Genomic DNA, 19,642 nt, shown 5'->3' with positions numbered 1-19,642 from the left:
CTAAATCGTCCAATGCGTTCGAAAACGGTGAGAAAGATAAGGTCCATCGTGTATACGTGCCTTATTTTACACAACATGATTATAAAAGACGACGGAAGGGCGATAGCACCGGTTCATATTCAAGATCCTCCAGTCGAACCCGTCTTCGATGATACAGCCTATACGGAGCTCATTGACGAAGACACGCATTGGAGGCTAAAACACGATCTCGTTGAGCATCTCGGAAGTTTAGATTTGTCTCACCTTGAAGTTGATTCGGACGAGGAGTAGTTTGTTTTTATATTTTTCTAGGTTGAATGTATTTTTTTTTCTAGTTCGAATGTTTTTTTTTTTAATTTAATGAAATGTCTTTTATTTAATTTTTATTTTTATTAATCTTTTTTTAATTTATAAGCATGCATTATTTTAGAAAAAAAAAAACCAACTCCCCTAATAGGGGAGTGCCGCCATCAAAAAGGGGTATTAGGGGAGTGTATTAGGGGAGTTGACGTGGTTTGATCTGGTTGGTTACGTGTAAGATGGGGGACTCACCTATTAGGTGAGCACCCCTTACACCCTTATTATTATGGTTATAACATTGTGCACAAGTTATTAACTTCGTTTAATTAGAACAACATAATTTATAACAAAATTTCAATGTACACCACAGTGGAAAAACATAGATTTTTTGTTTGAAATATGATTTTTCTTCCAAGGCTCTAACCCTTTTCCTTCAAGGGAGCTCCACATAAATAGGTTTAGGGATTTTGCAAATTCCAAAAACAAATTGTTAGGAGAATGTACCATTTCTTTACAATTAGATTAAGGAAACGTTAAAACATTCAATCTAGTTATGTAACATAAAATATTATGGCTTTAAGTTTTTAATTTCGTACGTTAAGAAAATTGAAAGATTATATTGATCTTTTGACCGTTTGGATCGGAGGTTTGTTTTAATGAAGTTTAATTTTTTTTTTTTTTTTTTAAAAAAACCTGAAAGTTGAAGTACTAAGTATACATAATGAGTATTGTTTGTTGGTTTCTTGAATAATTCAGATTTATTTAATTTGTGTGGCCAATAATGAATATACCCCCTAACTATTGTTCTGAAATATAAATATGAAAGTGGGTTCACAACTTTTTTTTTTATAGAAATACAACACATTATATTGATTTTCTTATTCAATAATCACCAAAAGAATTAGTCGTAGATTATAAACGCACCCTTTAATCATGTTTCAAACACTTTTAATAAACTATTTCCTTTTGCATTTTCTTCCCACCTTCCTTCATCCATCCAGCATCATCCTCTTTTAATTAAGAAATTCCAAGCACGTCCCTGCATTCAATTGGAGTGTTTCCTCCCTAAAGTAACAAAAGCCCTACCAATATTACGTTCTATAGATAGTTTATTGAATCTATATGTTTATAAACTTTAAAAATTTATAAGTAAAAAAAAAAAGAAAAATAACAGAAAAACAGAAGTAATGGAACATCTTTACGTAGTCTCATCTTAACCGCCACATAAGCTTCCTTGGGTCCCAACATCCCATTGGTAATCAGTGGCGAAGCTTGAGATTTCTGCCGGGGGTCGAAAACGTATATATCCAAAAATTTCTATAGAGCCGGGGGGTCGAAAACGTATATACCCAAAAATTTCTATATGAAAGCTATATATAACACTACTGAGCGAAAAGTACGGCCCCCCATCCCTTCTAACCTGCGCAATTGTTGGTAATGGTCTTAATTATTATTACATATGATACTAATATTAATATAGGTACATTATGTCTTTGTTGTAACCCCCGTGTGCTCCTTGGTTATTGCTGATAAGGATATATTCGTATAGAACAATCCGATCATGTGACTCAACCCGAGCGGGCTTGAGTGAGCGTCTTGCGTCTTGACCTTTAATTATGGACTTGATAGGATTTGTTGTTTTCTCCCTCCTTTAAGTAGTCTTGTCATTGACCTTTAATTATGGACTTGATAGGATTTGTTGTTTTCTCCCTCCTTTAAGTAGTCTTGTCAAGAGTCATGTTTTGTCAATTACACCAACATCTAAAAATTGGTACAATTATTGCCATCCATAGTCAATCATCCACCTACAATATATGAAATTCATACAAATTATATGGATTCAATGGTTTGGCTTATTTTCAAGCAAACGATGGAATAATCACTAAAAGTGCATATCATAAACGTGTGGTGGTGGTATCATAATGTATTAATTAATTGCTACATTATTGCATATCACCTTCTCTTTTGAGTATAATATGGCGTAGGTGTTTCTTTAATTATTGATTAAACTAAACAATATAATATAAACTAAGAGGATACCAAAGGGGGTAGGAAGAACACATAAAAAAGTGTAACTAAATTAACATAAAACTACAAAAGTAAAACATAAAAAAATGATATGGCTAGTTGAGCACATCATTGGTGTACGTGCAAAAATCGTTCTTAATTTGTTCAAGTGGGTCATTGCCATTTTCTTAAAAAAAGTATATGGTTAGACGGTCAGGAAGGCAATTGTAATTTGCGTTGGGACCGGTGTATATTGATGATTCTACTAAGTTACGTACTAAACAGATTTGGTATCGCATCCAGGTAAGACTAAACCACATCTAGGCTCCAGTAATCATGTGAAATCACTGCTTTTAAGAATTATTCCATCTACCACTTGGAGTTAAATTTCATTTTAATTCATGCGGTTTGGGTCATATTTGTCAGTTTAGTACAAATGTTTCATTTTTCGTCTGTGAATCCAAAAAGGTTTCATCATTGCTATTTTAGTCCACTGGGTTAACTTTATCCATTTTGCCAGTTAGGTACGTCATTTTTATAGTATTGGCCCCGACTCAAGATATCAACCCAAGAACAAAACACAATAAGATGATGAACAGATATTTTGATCAAACTTGATAGACACTTTTCTATTAAACCCAATCATAAATTTAGGCACGTCAAATACCTTCTTTAGACCGCCTATTTACAACCTAATCAAAACCCTTGGAAAACATGAAAACCTATTATAGATTGGAAACCAAGTTCTCAATTTGACTAGATTTTCTACCATTCGAAATACCATATCAAACATCTAAATAAAATTATAAAATAATTTTTACGGAACACCCCTTCATGTTTTACTTTCTTTCAAAAGTGAACTTGTCAAAATTAACTTCCAATATTCTCTCTTAATCTTAAAACCTGTCCATGCTTCTTCAAAACAATGGTAGACCATCTTCATGTGCGAGATGAGCTTCCTCTTCCTTTGTTCTTTCTCTTTATCCCTCATTTGGTATACTCATATCCAAAGTGATCAAATGTGCCAAATTCAAAAGCACCTAAAGCTACTCTTATATCTGGATCCACGACCTCTTTCTCCTCTACCAAAAACTCTTCCACATCTACGACTTTGAGCACTGACGTGAGTGGAGGGTGTATGATTTTTAATATGTTTTAAGTACTTTTACTCGTTTATCAAGCTTTGAATTTATAAACACGATATAACACTATCACTCTCTACAATACGCTAGGTCAAGTGCACCCATCGTTGGCGTAGATAGTGATGGTAAGATACCGAGATCGTCCAAGGACACAAGAGCTTTTAATACCGGAATATCGTCAACGTCTAATCTAACCAAATTTTGAGAAAAGATTTTTTAGTAATTAAAAATAAACAAAGAAACTAAAATAATAAAAGATACAAATAGACAAGATAGAACCACTTGGTTCCAACTCATCTTTTACGTATCCTTTGATGATTTCCGGACTTTGGGTTTTTTTAAGAGATTATCTTAGTTATAGTAACATGTCCCTCTTTTGGAGACAACGCTACCCACAGCCATATTGGCCTGAGTCAGCAGGGATACAGTCCCATAAGGACGGAATATTGAAAAATATTAAGTAAGTTATTAATGCAAAATGTGGCATGTCCCACTTTTGGAGGCAACGCTACCCTCGGTCATATTGGTCTGGGTCAGCAGGGATACAGTCCCGCAAAGCCGATTTAAAGTTTTAATAGTAGTTTATTTATACGGGATTCAAGCCGTCTTATTTCCCCCGATTTGAAGCTATTTGCCTCAAGGGAAGTCCTAATAATCTTGAATCAAGTCCTTGCAGGATCTATACACTGAACAAGGCTAGAACTTTACCCAAACCACACTTCAAACCCTCTTCCATGCAGTTAGCCCGCTTTATATTGACCGTAAAGACACGAATAAGTGAATCAACAAAACATGAAGAGATGATATAATAAAGTTCACTTTCAATATAAAAAACTAGTTAATAAAGTCATTAATACATACCCAATTAAAAAGCTAACCAAAGCTTGGAAATCAAAAGTAATACATAAAAGACTTGTCTTCACCAAGTGATGTAAGAAATTAGCCAAGCATGACCTTTGTTTGATAAAAACACTTACAATCAATCTTGGATCCCGAGACTACTACACATATTCTAAGGATGGATGATGGAAGAATGTGGTGGATGATGGTGGTATTTTGGTGGTGGAGTGGTGGCAGATGTGAGAGAAGCGGTTTGCCAAGGGATGAATTGCAATTGAACCAAACACCTCTATTTATAGCTGGAAACAGACTGTTCACATGGCCCCATTCCACCTTATTCTCTATCTTCATTTAATGAGTCGTGTCAATCCGTATGCTCACACGGCCCCGTGTGTCAAAAGCACGACCCCGTGGTCCTTGTACTTGCTTTACTATGCAAGATTCTGCATATCTAGGAGTTGACCATGGCCCGTGTCCATGGGACACGTCCCCGTGTCTTTTGTCTGCTTCTGTTTGTCTTTTTATTCATGCAATTTGGAGTGGGGCACAGCCCCATGCCTTGGTGGCACAACCCCGTGCTTTTCTTCTGATTTGTTTTTTTTTTTTTTTTTGGTCTTAGGGTGAAGCTCGGAGGGTCGGTATGATGTATCAACTTCTCTTCTTTCGTATTTATGTTGTTTTTTGCTGTTAGTTTGTTCTTTTTGTACATTTAAGCTCTTTTAATCCTGAAAATCAAAAGTATACAAAGAAACGCAATTTTCCAACATTAGTAGTAAAAAGGGTTGATTTTATACCTTATTTGATATATTTTATATGTTGCATTTGGTGCATATCAATCAACTCGACCTTTTCTATAATTCTAGTTCTTTGCGTCATCAACTTGTTACACAGTTGAACTTGCCAGCAATAACTTGCTTTAATTACTTTCTGCTGGCTCTTAACCTTTCTTCAACCGCTTTCATTCTACCTAATGCATCTTCAAACAACATATTGTTAATATCAGAATATTGTTTAATCGAAGTTATGCATGGTAAGACCTTCCTTGGTGTTCAATTCAACAGCTTTTTCATGATCACCATGAACAGAACTAAGAAATCTGAACTTGGCTCTTACCCCACATAAATTACCTACAAAAGCATCTACCGTCTCATTCTCCTTCATCTTCATGGCTTTAAGTTCAGACCTCAAAGTTTGCAAATGTGCCTTCTAAACATGTCTGCTCGATACACCTCCTTCATAGTTTGGGACTAGGCTATTTTGCATCAAAATATCATTGGACTATGTCTGAAAAATCATTGCCTTGGTTGTAGCTTCATTCTTTTCATTCATTTCCACACCTTCTTCTGCAAGTACTACCTTCCAAATGCCATATGCCCTCAAGATTTGCTCCATCAAAATCAACCACATGGTATAGCTCGATTCGCTTAACTTTGGGCATTGAAGTGGCTCATTCTCTTGCTCTCGTACTAGAATCAAAGCCTGATTCTATTATGCATTTGTTGTTCTTTCTACCTTCTTTGTTCAAGATCTAGCTCTTGACTACTTTCTTTCTTTCTTCAACAACTGACTCTTGACTACCTTTTTACCTTTCTTAAAAAATTGAGTTCTTGATTACCTACTATCTTCTTCAAGAAACAAACCTGGCAACCTTCTTTACACGGAACGTTCTAGTGTATCTTTTTACCTACTTTCAAGTAACGTTCTTGGCAACCTTCTTTCCAACGAATGTTCTTGATTACTTTCTACCTACTTGCTTTCTTCAATTTATCAAGAACTGATCTTGATAACCTTCTTGATTTTTTATTGCAAAAGACATCGGTTTTCCTGAAATAAACATCTTCTTCTTTTTTTCGAAATCGCTAGAAAAGTTACTTGTTGCCCTTTTTTCGCACTCATGAACCTAAAAACCCGCTTGGTTGAATCACCTTCTTGACCAAAACCCTACTTTAGCTAGTTACCTTTTTCCGCCTAGAGCCAATCAATGGCCTAGGACACATGAACAGCCTGAAAAAAAAAACACACCTTGAAGATCATTGCCTCGCCCAAATCCTACTACCTTCAAAAAAGATTTCTCAGATACACCTTGATCAAGCCGAGACTTGCTGCTTCCCAACTCGAATTACATGCCTTGGTTCAAGCTTTAAGCTAGCTTTGATACCAATTATTGACCCCAACCCAAGACTTCAATCCAAGATTAAAAAAATATATAGAAACATATCACCTTTTTTATTAAGCTTTTAACATGCATTTTATTATATCCCTTTCCTAACATAGATTATTGTTAAAAGAGTAAACTTCCGTTTTGCTCCCTGTGGTTTGGTCACTTTAACGGTTTTGCTCTAAACCTTTAAAAATAGCCATTTACTCCCTGATGTTTCGGTTTTTTTGCCAGTGTGCTCCCCGCCTCTAACTCCATCAAAATTGTTTGTTTTTCCATTTTGCTCCCCGCATGGAGCAAACTGGCAACAAAACCAAAACATCAAGGAGTAAAATGGCTATTTTTAAAGGTTTGGGGGAAAACCGTTAAAGTGACCAAATCACAGAGAGCAAAACGGAAGTTTACTCTTATTAAAAAAAGAAAGTTGGTGTGTGAGTAGAGGTCTTTTTCTTTATAATTTAATTTTTGTGTAGTAACTTCTATTCGTTAACTATTTCTAAAAGACTAAATATACAGTTATGTTTTATTTTTTCGACATTCTGGTAAAAACTTTCTTGACTACGAAGTTGTATTCAAAATAGAGTGTTATTTTTGTGTGTGTGTGTGTATATATATATATATATCATAGGCTATACGAGTATCAGTACTGCACCAGTACCCTAACGAAGCGAAGCATTCTAGTCGAATAACATCGATTTCGGTTTCGAATTATCAGAACCAATAATAGTAATCATTTTTATGGTTTTAGATCATCGTAAAATATGTTTCGATATTCTTTTGGGCATATAACGACTTTATTTATTATTTGTTTTTTTCTTCTTCTTTCGGTTGCAATAGCGAATGATGGTAGTGTAACGAGCTTAATCAACGCCAGTGGCGGATCTTGCCCGTTAAATGTGCCAGGGTCGAAAGACACGGGCACTAAAAAAAGCCCGGGCAAGCCCGGGCCAAACATAGTATATATAAAAAATTTCGATCGAAATGTGGAAAATTAGCACTACGGCCGAAAAAATTGCCCGGACCGTGGCCCTGCCATAACCTTTCTAAGAACCGTCCCTAATCAACGCCAACAGAAGTCCTGCCACGTAGGGGGGGAATATATCCCACTAGTATATACTATTAAAAATGTTCATATCTTCTTATTTTATTTTTATGTGACCCAAGTCTTACGTTCAAAGAACCTAGTATGGATCAAATGCTAATAAAAACCATAAAAATAATATTTTCTTTGTGTTTACTTTGCTTTAATAAGGTAATAGTATTAAGCTCATGCGTTGCAGTGATTGTCATAAAACTATGTTAAGTAGTAGCAATACTATACCAATGTCAGCAACCACCAACACAGGAAAAGCTTGTAAAAACAAAATAAATAAAAACGGGAAAAAAATAACGCCGAGCGAAAAGCAGACGTAAAATCTTTGAATCACGCACGCTCGTTGCTGAGAAATTAAACCGAAACGTAAAACATAGAAAAAAATAACTAAGTCCATCCAGGACCCGCGTGTTGGACAAACTTGTCAAACGTACAAAAATAGATGTGACACGACGGGCCAGTCAAACGGAAAAAAAAAATATACGAAGAAATGTTGAACCCCACATCACGTTGCGGTGCGTTAACTCACAAAATTTAGAACGAAACGAAAAACTTTTGAAAGATGAAAAGTATGGTGGACCAAAATTGAAAATAAAAAAGAGTTGGGATTAAATTGTAAAAGATGAAAAACTTTGAGTTGAAGTAAAAAAACAAAGGGCCTAAATTGTAAAATTAAAGTTATTTATTAATTATAGATAAAGATAAGGATAAAAATAAGTGATATCTATATATTGGTTATTAATTAATATTAATATTAAAAAAAATTTATTAAACAAATATAAATAAAATTTATGAAGTTGAAAGAAAGAATGTCACGTGGCATTATTCAGAGTCTTTTATTATAAGTTAGATTAGAATATTAGATTAGTATATGTGCCGAGCCAAGAGGATATGTGTTACGGATAAAAGAAATTGGGTTGGTAAGAGTTACAAAATAAAGACATCAAATATATATCACAACTTTGAACATCACAATTATCATCCAACCCTATAACAACATACATTCGATTCTCACATCACACACTTGCATTCACCTACACCAAATCACCCTTAATTCCCACACCAGTTCCAAGGGACATGCATGCAGTCGCATCCCCTCTTATTAACATTATACCAAATACACAACTTAAATAAAAAGGGCAGCTATCGTACATGCCTCTTGTATATAATTCCCTGCATCCCCATAACCAATTTACCGACGAAAGCTTCGTGGTCGCTCTCCCTCACCCCCTTGAAGTTTAACCAATGTGTAGGCACCAGCTCCAGCCAAGGCTCCAAGTGTTGGTGCCAGTAGGTACACCCATAGCACCGTGTAGTTCCCTGTTGCAACTGCTGGTCCTAGAGTACGCACCGGATTCATCGAACCACCGCTTGATGGCCTGCCACACAGATTAATCAATCATCATTAATTTTCATTTCAGCAATTAATAATCCAGCTTAAGGTTGTTCATATATAAGACTACTTACCCTGCAACAAGAATGTTGAGCATAACAGTAGCCCCAACTGCAATACCTGCCAGTTCTCCTACCTGAATTAATATAAACATATATACACTGACTAGGTAAGAAACCATGTGTTAGACTTGTTGAATGAAACGATATTAAATAGTTAGCAATGAAGATTAAGTTATTATAAAACGATATATTGAGATAACATATGATTAAAATTACGTGTAAGTTAGTACTTTAAGTAATTTTTTAAATTTAGAAAATATAATATAATACGAAGGGGTGAAAAAAGATAAACAGGAACACCGATCTTATGCTCACAGGTACTTATTTATTAGGTATAGATGAGCAGGGTAGGGATAGTGTACATTTATTCAGAAGTGTGAGAAGTGTATTATAACACTATATAACACCATATAAACACCGTATAACAATATGTAACACCATATAGCACCATATAGCACCATGTAACACTATGTAACACTATATAAGAATATATAACACTATACATCTATCATAAACATGCTATCAGACAAACTATAGTGTTATATTTGTTATATAGTGTTATATGGTGTTATACGGTGTTATATATTGTTATACGGTGTTTATATGGTGTTATATACTGTTATATATAGTGTTATAATACACTTCTCACACTTCTGGATTAATGTACAGGACCCTCTACCTATATAAACATATCAATTTCTAAAAAGTATATGTAAAAAGAAGAAACAAAAAGTAGGTTATATATATACTTACAGCGCGAGTGTCGGTAGCAACAGCAGTGACAACAAAGAGGAGATTAAAGGCGATGAGGAACTCAAGGGCAAAGGCTTGGCCAGTGCCTACAGAAGGAACAGTGACACCCCCAGACATAAACGGGTGAAACACACCTTTGAGTGCAAACGAAGCGCATATGGAAGCCGACACTTGGGCCAAGATGTAGGCCGGGACCTGGGCCCATGGAAAATGGCGGAAGGCTGCAAACGCAATCGTGAGAGACGGGTTCAAATGGGCTCCTGAAATATGACCAGTTGATAATATTATTATCATCACTGCAAGCCCTGCACATGCTGCATTCCCTATTAGTGTCTCAGAATTTGTGTATTTTTCATTCACTATTGGTCCTGCTGTGGCTGCAAACATCAGTATAAACGTTCCCACAAATTCCGCTCCTAACTGCATGCCCGAAAACCACAATCATATTATTAAACGCAAAGTATGATATTATAATCTTGATTGTAAAAAAAAATGGATGTACCTTTCGGGTGAGAGAGATGTCGGGAGAAGGGAAATCAGTGAAGCAGGTGTGTGGTGCGCCGAAAGATGGTGCAGCAACAGGCAGACATGTGCAGCGAGGCATTGACTTGCGGTCATACGACAATGAGTCGACATGAAGAGACGTGAACAATGGACCTCCAGGCGTTCCAGGTGTTGCGGGAGCTGATACTGGTGGCGTTGGCCCGTCCTTACTCTCCATTTTCAACAAAATATATATGGTACAAAATATAATGTTTCTTTTTTTTTTTTGGTTTTGTTTTGAAAATAGGGAGTGGCGGATATCTTACATAATTTGTATGTTTTTATAAAGTTGTCGCTACAAGATCGTCTGAATTCGAGCCAGATCGAACCAAGATCTCTCTCTCTTTTTTTTATATATTTTTGGGTTTTAACTGAATAAGTGGATGGATTTGTCAGAAGTTACATGCTAGAAAGATTTTTATAAATGTTGAATTAAGGAAGAGAGAATTTGAAGAGAGCCAGATTGAACAAGTGAACTAGATGAAAGCAAGAAATAGTTTCAAAACTATAAGCATATAATTTACTTCTATATCTTTATTTTTTTGGGGGTGTATGAAAAATAGTGAAGGGAATTGAAAAGAATATTTTGTTTATATGAATATATGATCATGGAAGGGAAAGATGAGAGCAGGTGTGGTTCAGATTGAAGACAATGTATGTTTATATACTAAGAAATGGTTTGGGAATAGTGTTTAAATAACCAAAAAGCAAAAAAAAAAAAAAAAAAAAAAAGGCTGATGGGGTTTTTGATTAAGTGAATTGTGGGTCATGGATTATAGTGTACCCAAAGGGAAAGGGGAGGAGAATAAGGTCAACTCTTTGGGGAATTATGTACACAACGTATCTGTTTCATCCATGCTCATATCACAGGTGGGTAGGGTACCTTGGACTGTCTCACAGCTGATGGTGGTGGTGGCAAGCTATTATTGGAAGCTCTATATTTCTTTTTACAAATATTCTCTTTGTTTTAGCCTATGTTATACAGAATAAATAGGGAACGTTTTTCATGTATAGAACGCAAAGACAGAAAAGTAAAACCAGACAAGCTCTAAGAGCACCCAAAATACTGCCCGTGTGATGTTTAGGTGAAAGAGAGAGGAAGAAAGGTCACGAACAACGCAGGTGTTGCTAGGAGAGAGCCTAGAGTTCGTTCGTGGCGACTAACGGTCACGAACGGAATGAAGGTCTTTATGTGATCCGTGAGCCAAATGTATTGTGCGCGGATGATGTGACAAAAGTTTAATGAACACCCTATTTGAGGTAGACATATACAAAAGTGTATTCTTAGGTTTTGACAAAACATAAGATGTTACCAAATAAGTTTTAAGGTTAGACTAAATGTCTTAGACCATCGGGTATGGGGCTCGTCCCCCCCCCCCCTCCGGTCATGGACTGTCCCACACCACCCCCTAGGGGCCCGTCGTGGCGCCTTCGTCCGCCAAGAGACGTTGGGGACGGGGCTTGTTGATTGGCTGCTTATATTTTGGTGGCCCCCACAAATCTGATCTCTCTCTCTCTCTCTCTCCTTGCAGGGTACAAGTAAATCAGCACAAGGTACAACTCTCTTGGGTAGTCATTGCTTCCCCTCCACACCCTTGGGTAGTCTCCAAGGGGATGGTCCTCCACCCTTGCTGAGTTGACGCCTACGTGGCGGATGGTGTCACGGCCCCCGACCCGGTTTGACCCGTTTCAGAGGCCGCGGGGCAGGAATCCTGTGGTATTTAATTTAGGCGACAGCGGAAGTCTTTTTAAAACAGGATCTTTCAATAATTTAAACTGCTCGTTTCATAACTTAGGGATAAATTCCCGTATTTTACAATAATGTGATTTCCCAGGGAAATCTTTATTTTTCAAAACATGTTTCTTTTATTTATTTACATTGAGTCACTTTTCTAAGCTGGGAGTGCTTCACGGCACTTCTCTTTCTTTGCTCACAACATATTACCTGAAACATGTTTGAAAAAGGTTTTGTCAGTGGGGAACTACTGAGTGAATCATTCATTTTACTAAAACGACACATTAGTTATAATTCACAGTATTAAGAGCGATTACAATGTTTCTGATTATCAAACCAACTACCCACGGTACTCTACCACTCGACCCACTGGCCCACCTGTCCAGTGGTGTCTGTGATTATGGTCATATCACCCATTGGCTGCCCCAATGTTGAAGATTATCAAGTAATGTATACAAAACCCCACATACCGGCTGTAATATGGTGATTACAAAGACTTAATCCCTGTAATTATAACTATGAAAATAATTTGGAGTTTTGTAAAACAGTTGATAAAAAGAGAATGACTCACATTGCAGATTTACGAGCAGAGTATAAGCTTTACTGATTAGCCTTTTAACCTAATTTAAATAACAATGCACACACAAACGGGATTAGTAACTAATTCAGCAGTTACGTCAATTCACGAGATTAAACCCTCACAACTATTATCAAGTGCGATACTTAACAATCCAATGGATTCACAACGAATGACAGAGCATAGTCCGAATTCGAACAGCACTCAAACATTCAAGTTGAAATCACAATGAATAACAAAGTACAAGCTCAATTTGAGCAGCACTCGGACAATCGTTGGATAGTTATAATCGATCGGACGTTGAATCGTAATAGCGATCGAGTTATTACCCTGATTGCGGCAGCACCTCGTGATCGTGTGTGTGTGTTGTGAACTGTTTTGAGTATAACTCGATGTACAGACAGAATTCTTACGTCGTTTTCATTTCCCTGTTCAAGTCCCAAGGTCGGCTATTTATACTAATTTTTGGGACTCGCTTACGGACCGTATGCCTGATCCCCTTACGGTCCGTAAGCTAAGCAGTCGAATTATAGGCTGCCTAGGCTCGGGACTAGGCTTGCTGAATCAAAACTTTTGGCCAATCAGATCTAAACAACGATTTTAATTGATAACTATTCCACTAGGGTTTGCCCCCCTCGAGTTTTAGGGGCCCTGATCCTGATTCCGATTGTTCTGAAAATTTTAGGGCTTATGCAGAATTACTTGGGTGTCTCAATTAGGGTTTTCTTATTGACTAATTATTGTCCTAATCATTGATTTTAGTGGCAGTTGTTACATCCTCCCCACCTTGAGAAAAATCTCGTCCTCGAGATTTACTGAAATAGATGAGGGTACTTTCGCTTCATCTCTGATTCCAGTTCCCAAGTGTACTCTGGTCCTCTCCTGGATTCCCATTTGACTTTCACTAGCACTAGTCGTTTGTGTTTGAGAAACTTAATCTTCCGATCTTCTATTTGTAAGGGTTTCTCTACGAATTTCAGCTTTTCATTTACCTCTATATCTTGAAGAGGTACTACCAGGGATTCGTCTGATAGACATTTCTTGAGATTGGATACATGAAACACATCATGTACTCCAGCTAACTCTTCTGGTAGTTGTAACCGATAAGCTACTGGTCCTATTCGTTGGATCACTGGAAATGGTCCAACATATCTGGGACTCAGTTTCCCTTTCTTACCAAATCGTACTACTCCTTTCCAAGGAGATACTTTCAAAAGTACTTTGTCTCCGACTTGAAATTCTAACGGCTTGCGGCGATTGTCCGCATAACTTTTCTGGCGATCTCTGGCTGTCTTTAATCTTTCCTTGATTTGTGTTATTTTGTCAGTGGTTTCTTGCACAATCTCTGGACCTGATAACTGACTTTCTCCTATCTCTGCCCAACAAACGGGAGTTCTGCACTTGCGTCCATACAGTGCTTCGAATGGAGCAGCTTCGATGCTCGAATGATAACTATTGTTATAGGAGAATTCAATTAATGGCAAATGGCTATCCCAATTACCACCAAAATCAATTACACATGCTCGGAGCATGTCTTCCATTGTTTGTATCGTCCTTTCACTTTGCCCGTCCGTTTGAGGATGATATGCAGTACTTAAATTAAGTCGAGTTCCCATTGCCTCCTGGAAACTTGTCCAGAAACGGGAAGTGAAACGACTATCTCTATTCGATACAATGGAGAGTGGGACTCCATGTAAGGATACTACTTCATCTACATACAACTTGGCTAACCTTTCCATGCTAAAGGTTTCCTTCATTGGTAGAAAATGAGCTGATTTGGTTAATCGATCCACAATTACCCAAATAGCATCATTACCTTTTCTGGTTTTGGGTAACTTAGTACCAAAGTCCATTGTTATGAGTTCCCATTTCCATACAGGCATTTCTAACTGTTGTAGTAGTCCTGAAGGTTTCTGATATTCGGCTTTAACTTGTGAACAGGTTAAACACTTGGATACGTATTCGGCTATATCCTTTTTCATTCCTATCCACCAAAAATTATTTCTTAAATCTTGGTACATCTTATTATTTCCTAGATGTACAGTATACCTTGATTTATGAGATTCTTCTAAAATCTTATTTCTTAATTCTCCTTGTTTAGGTACCCAAATTCGTTTCTTATGGAATCTCCAAATTCCATCTTTTCCTTGTTCTAGTTCCTTTAGGTAACCTTTCATTCCTTCGGCATCGTCCTTGATTGCCGTTCCCTGAATTTTCTTCAATTGTTCCATTAAATCTAATTGTAGATTTAACCTAAGAGCACGGACTCGTCTTTGCTTTTCATGATACTTACGACTTAAGGCGTCTGCGACTACGTTCGCTTTTCCTTCGTGATATTGAATATCACAGTCGTAATCACTTAGGATTTCCATCCACCTTCTTTGCCTCATGTTTAGCTCTTTTTGCCCAAATATATACCTTAAACTCTTATGATCCGTATAGATGGTAAACTTACTTCCATACAGATAATGTCTCCAAATTTTAAGGGCAAAAATTATGGCTCCTAATTCTAGGTCATGAGTCGTATAATTTTCTTCGTGTTTTTTCAACTGTCTAGAGGCATACGCAATTACCTTTTTGCGTTGCATCAACACACATCCGTATCCTAATTTTGAAGCATCACAGTATACTTCAAAATCTTCAGTTCCTTCGGGTAAAGCTAAAATTGGAGCATTTGTCAATTTGTGCTTTAGAATCCTAAAAGCTTCCTCTTGTCGAGGTCCCCATTCAAACTTAACTGCCTTACAGGTTAGCTTAGTCAAAGGTACACCTATCTTAGAGAAGTCTTTAATAAATCATCTATAATATCCAGCTAATCTTAGAAAACTTCTAACTTCCATAGCCGTTCGTGGAGCTTTCCAATTTGTGATTGCTTCTATTTTAGCAGGATCTACGTGAATTCCTTCGTGATTCAACATATGACCTAAAAATTGTACTTCCTGCAGCCAGAATTCACATTTTGAGAATTTGGCATAAAGCTTTTCCTTTCTTAACAAGGTTAAGAGTGCATGCAAGTGCTCACAATGTTCCTCCTGACTTTTGGAATAAATAAGTATATCGTCAATGAATACGATTACAAATTTATCCAAGTATGGTTTACAGATCCTATTCATCATGTCCATAAATGCGGCTGGAGCATTTGTTAATCCGAAGGGCATGACTGTAAACTCATAATGACCATACCTAGTTCTGAAAGCAGTTTTAGGTATGTCCTCCTCTTGTACTTTCAACTGGTGATATCCAGATCTTAAGTCTATCTTAGAGAAATACCTAGCTCCTTGCAATTGATCAAAAAGATCATCAATCCTAGGTAGTGGGTATCGGTTCTTAATTGTAACTTTATTCAATTCCCTATAATCGATACACATTCTCATTGATCCATCTTTCTTTTTCACAAATAACACTGGTGCACCCCAAGGGAATGAACTAGGTTGTATAAATACTTTGCTTAGTAATTCATCTAATTGCTTTTTCAATTCTAGCATTTCGGTAGGTGCTAATCGATAAGATGCTTTAGCTATTGGTGTAGTACCTGGAATTAGATGAATTCTAAACTCTACTTCCCTATCTGGTGGTAACCCAGGTAATTCTTCTGGAAAGACATCTGGGTATTCTGAAACTATAGGGATGTCCTGGAGTTCCTTACTTTTAGTGTTAATGATTACAGAAATCATATACACCATTTCTTGTTTCCTTGAATAACTAGCCAATTTCATTACTGAAATGAATTTTAATGGCTTCCGAGGTCTATCTCCTATAATTAAGATTACTTCTCCTGTGGGGGTACGGATTTCTACGGAATTCTTATCACACAGGATTCGAGCATGGTTGGCGACTAACCAATCCATTCCTAATACTACATCGAATCCGGCTAAATTCATAGGTAACAGGTTTGCAGAAAACTTATGGCCTAATAGTTCTATCTTTCCTTCTTGCAATACCTTATCTATGTTGACAGAATTTCCATCTGCCGTTTCGACTGTAAAAATCTGCCTAAGGGTAGTTAAAGGTAGATTAAGAGCTTGGCAAAATGAAGTATTAATGAAACTTTGGTTTGCACCAGAGTCAAATAATACTTTTGCATAGACGTTATGTACTAAGAACGTACCCGCTATCACGTCTGGTATGAGTTCGGCTTCTTGAGTGGTCAGCTGGAATGCGCGAGCATTCTTCTTAGTTGCCCCTTCAGCTTGCTTGCCTTTATTATCTGCGGCGTTAACCAATTTAGGGCATTCTGTTTTGTAATGTCCGGTTTCTCCACAATTATAGCAGACTATGGCTTTCTTTTTGCAGTTATCTTCACTATGTCCTACTGATTTGCAAAAATTGCAGGTTATATTGCATCTTCCAAAATGCTTTCTCTTGCAATTTCTGCAGAATGGTGGGGTTGAGGATTGCCCTGTTCCTCTTCTTTTAAAGCGGTTATTATTACCCGTACGAAATCCTTGGGTAATTTTCTGAGCCAATTCCTTCTTACGGTCTTCTTCTCTTGTGCGGACTAGTTCATCGGTTAAGGTATTAGCTAATTCCACAGCATCGTCAATCGTGTGTGGTCTCGCAGCTTTAACGATGTTACGGATTTCTCCGATTAATCCCCAAATATAACGGGAAATGAGTACCGGTTCTGGCGAAGCCAGGGAAGGTACCACTCTCGCATATTCGAAGAATGTCGAAGTATATCCTCGACAGTCTACTCCTATCATACGATGGCTCAGGAACTTGTTTGCCATTTGTTCCTTTTCGTATTCGGGACAGAATTTTCTTTCTACAAGACTCTTAAATTCTTCCCAATTCATTGCATAGGCCACCCTTCTTCCTTTTGCTTGTAGCACCGTGTTCCACCATTCTAGCGCCCCTTCTTTAAACAAGTTTGACGCATACATCACTTGATCTTCTTCAGCACATTTACTTATTGCAATTACTGCTTCGGTTTTCTCTAACCAACGCAGTGTTGCAGTTGCCCCTTCATTACCTGCAAATTCTGCGGGTTTACAGGCAAGAAATTCTTTGTAAGTGAAACCAGGCGTTGCAGCTTTCATTCTCTTAGGGAGTGGGGCCTGTTGCGGATCATGATCGTCATGATTGCCGCCTCCATTTATGCTGTTACTGCCGTTATCTTCCGGAGTACGTTTACTAGGAATTAATTGTTGTGGTTCGGCAGGTTTTTGAACAGCAGCCACAATTTCTGGAATAGCATTGGCTATCCCTTGAGCAATAAAATTCTCAATATCTTGTCTAGTTAGATATTGGTCTTCCTGATTTTGCTCAGACTGATTTACTTCATTAACTGGTTCACTATTAGCGTTCTCCATCTGCTAATTAGTATTAATAGGAATTATTAGTGTCTAATTATTGATAATAAAATCACAGATAACACATAGATTATTATAACATATAAATATAACCAAAATTGTCGATGCCTCGACTTCTGTTTTGTTTTATATATTATACCTGCTTCAATACACACTGTTTATCTTACATTGTTTTATTGCCCATTTTACAGAGTCAGTTTTACTATATTAGTTATAATACAAACAAACTTCTCCAAACCCCTCATATCTTTTGGTTTACTGGCAGTTTCAGTAACGACGCTCCCTCTCGTCGTACTTCCAGGAGATTTGTTCCCCCATTTCCCGGATCCTATTCCCGGTGCCTATCAGTTCTTCACCAAACTGACGCAGTTCAGCTAAATTTTCATAGCTCATTGGCGGATTAGGGATAGGTTCTGGGTCAAACTGTGGGAGAAAACTATAGGGACTATTGACTATATCTTGAAATTGCCAGTCATTGGTCCACCATTCCTCCATTTGGCCTAATGGTCGGGTGTGAACTAGTGGGTCTGGAATAGCTGGTCCTAGGTTTATTGGGAGTTGGGCTGTAGCAGGATAAGAGAAGAGATTATCGTTGATAGGCTCTAGTACATCACAATTATCCAGTAGGCGGTCTATTTCGTCCAGGAATGTGATTTCTTCAGACTGTTTAGAGCTTTCTCCGATCTCTATTCCCTTTTGCTTTAGGTCTATCCCTATTTCTGCTGGTTTGGAACTTTCTCCGGTTTCTATTTCTTTTCCCTTGCTCACACTCACAGGATTTTCTATTTTAGGGAGTCTCCTAGGTTTCCTTCTGCGCACTTTTCGCCACCCTACATATCTTCTCCTCTTTTTAGGTTTTGCTTTTTCCAGCGGTGGAGCTTGGAGAGGTTCCTCTATGTCAGCAATGTAACCAGTGAAGTTGTGGGAGACTTCAATTGGCACAGGATAGAGGTTGAGATTCTAAAATGCTTCCGATATCTCATTCATGCTGAGCAGCATATATGAAAAATGCACAAAATGCTAAGTTAAAACTTTGGAACAAAGCTTAACAAATAAACATTTTTATTGCACATTTAATTTGTACAACATAACAGCAAACAGAACACACTCATATTTATTTATTTATTTACTGGGAAGTACTTATTTCTAGATTTAAAGTTTAAAGATTTGCATTTTCTGCTACGGTAGCGAGCAGATACAGATTTGCCCATTTTTCATCTAAATTGTCTAGTTCCTGGACTTCTGGGTTAAACCTCACTCTCTTAGTTTGGGGTTTCTTTTTCTCTTGACCTTTTCTAAGAATTGAATTCCTTTTCTCCGGGGTAAAAGGGTTTTCATAATTTGCCTTACGGACAAAAATTCATTTTTCTAAATTGGTGGGAGATTTGGAGGAAGAGGTTTCCTGTTCTTTAGGTGTACTATCTAATTTGTGGTAGATAGCAGAAATCTTTTGTTTACCCATACTGTAATTTTAACAATTAGTCAGTTAATGCACACATATTCACAGAATGGCAATTAGAATTTTCCTGAGTACTTAAAACAGTGAGCTTAATCAGTAAGCTTAAAACAGTGGCTTTGATACCACCTTTTTCCTGTCACGGCCCCCGACCCGGTTTGACCCGTTTCAGAGGCCGCGGGGCAGGAATCCTGTGGTATTTAATTTAGGCGATAGCGGAAGTCTTTTTAAAACAGGATCTTTAAATAATTTAAACTGCTCGTTTCATAACTTAGGGATAAATTCCCGTATT

At 37.3% G+C, this 19,642-nt stretch overlaps 1 protein-coding gene across 1 annotated transcript; it reads right to left on the bottom strand.

Annotated features, from left to right (window-relative positions):
- Nucleotides 1-8,446: 8,446 nt before the first annotated feature.
- Nucleotides 8,447-11,016, bottom strand: LOC110926365 (probable aquaporin NIP5-1). The gene is made up of 4 exons (XM_022170115.2): nt 10,230-11,016; nt 9,728-10,147; nt 8,987-9,048; nt 8,447-8,898 (listed from the first exon to the last, which is right to left on the bottom strand). The coding sequence occupies exons 1-4, from the start codon at nt 10,446-10,448 to the stop codon at nt 8,712-8,714; spliced, it is 888 nt and encodes a 295-aa protein (XP_022025807.1). The 5' UTR covers nt 10,449-11,016; the 3' UTR covers nt 8,447-8,711.
- Nucleotides 11,017-19,642: the final 8,626 nt, after the last annotated feature.

This window comes from Helianthus annuus, chromosome 17, assembly GCF_002127325.2.
Source record: "Helianthus annuus cultivar XRQ/B chromosome 17, HanXRQr2.0-SUNRISE, whole genome shotgun sequence".
Taxonomy (NCBI): domain Eukaryota; kingdom Viridiplantae; phylum Streptophyta; class Magnoliopsida; order Asterales; family Asteraceae; genus Helianthus; species Helianthus annuus.
This window is presented reverse-complemented; position numbering and strand designations above follow the sequence as displayed.

Bases quoted from the DNA above. Each gene is read 5' to 3' on its own strand.
- LOC110926365 (XM_022170115.2), bottom strand. From the start codon at position 10,448: ATGGAGAGTAAGGACGGGCCAACGCCACCAGTATCAGCTCCCGCAACA. The intron at 10,148-10,229 runs GTACATCCATTT...TCGGGCATGCAG, and splicing joins ACATCTCTCTCACCCGAAAG to TTAGGAGCGGAATTTGTGGG. The intron at 9,049-9,727 runs GTAAGTATATAT...ATATTAATTCAG, and splicing joins TTGCTACCGACACTCGCGCT to GTAGGAGAACTGGCAGGTAT.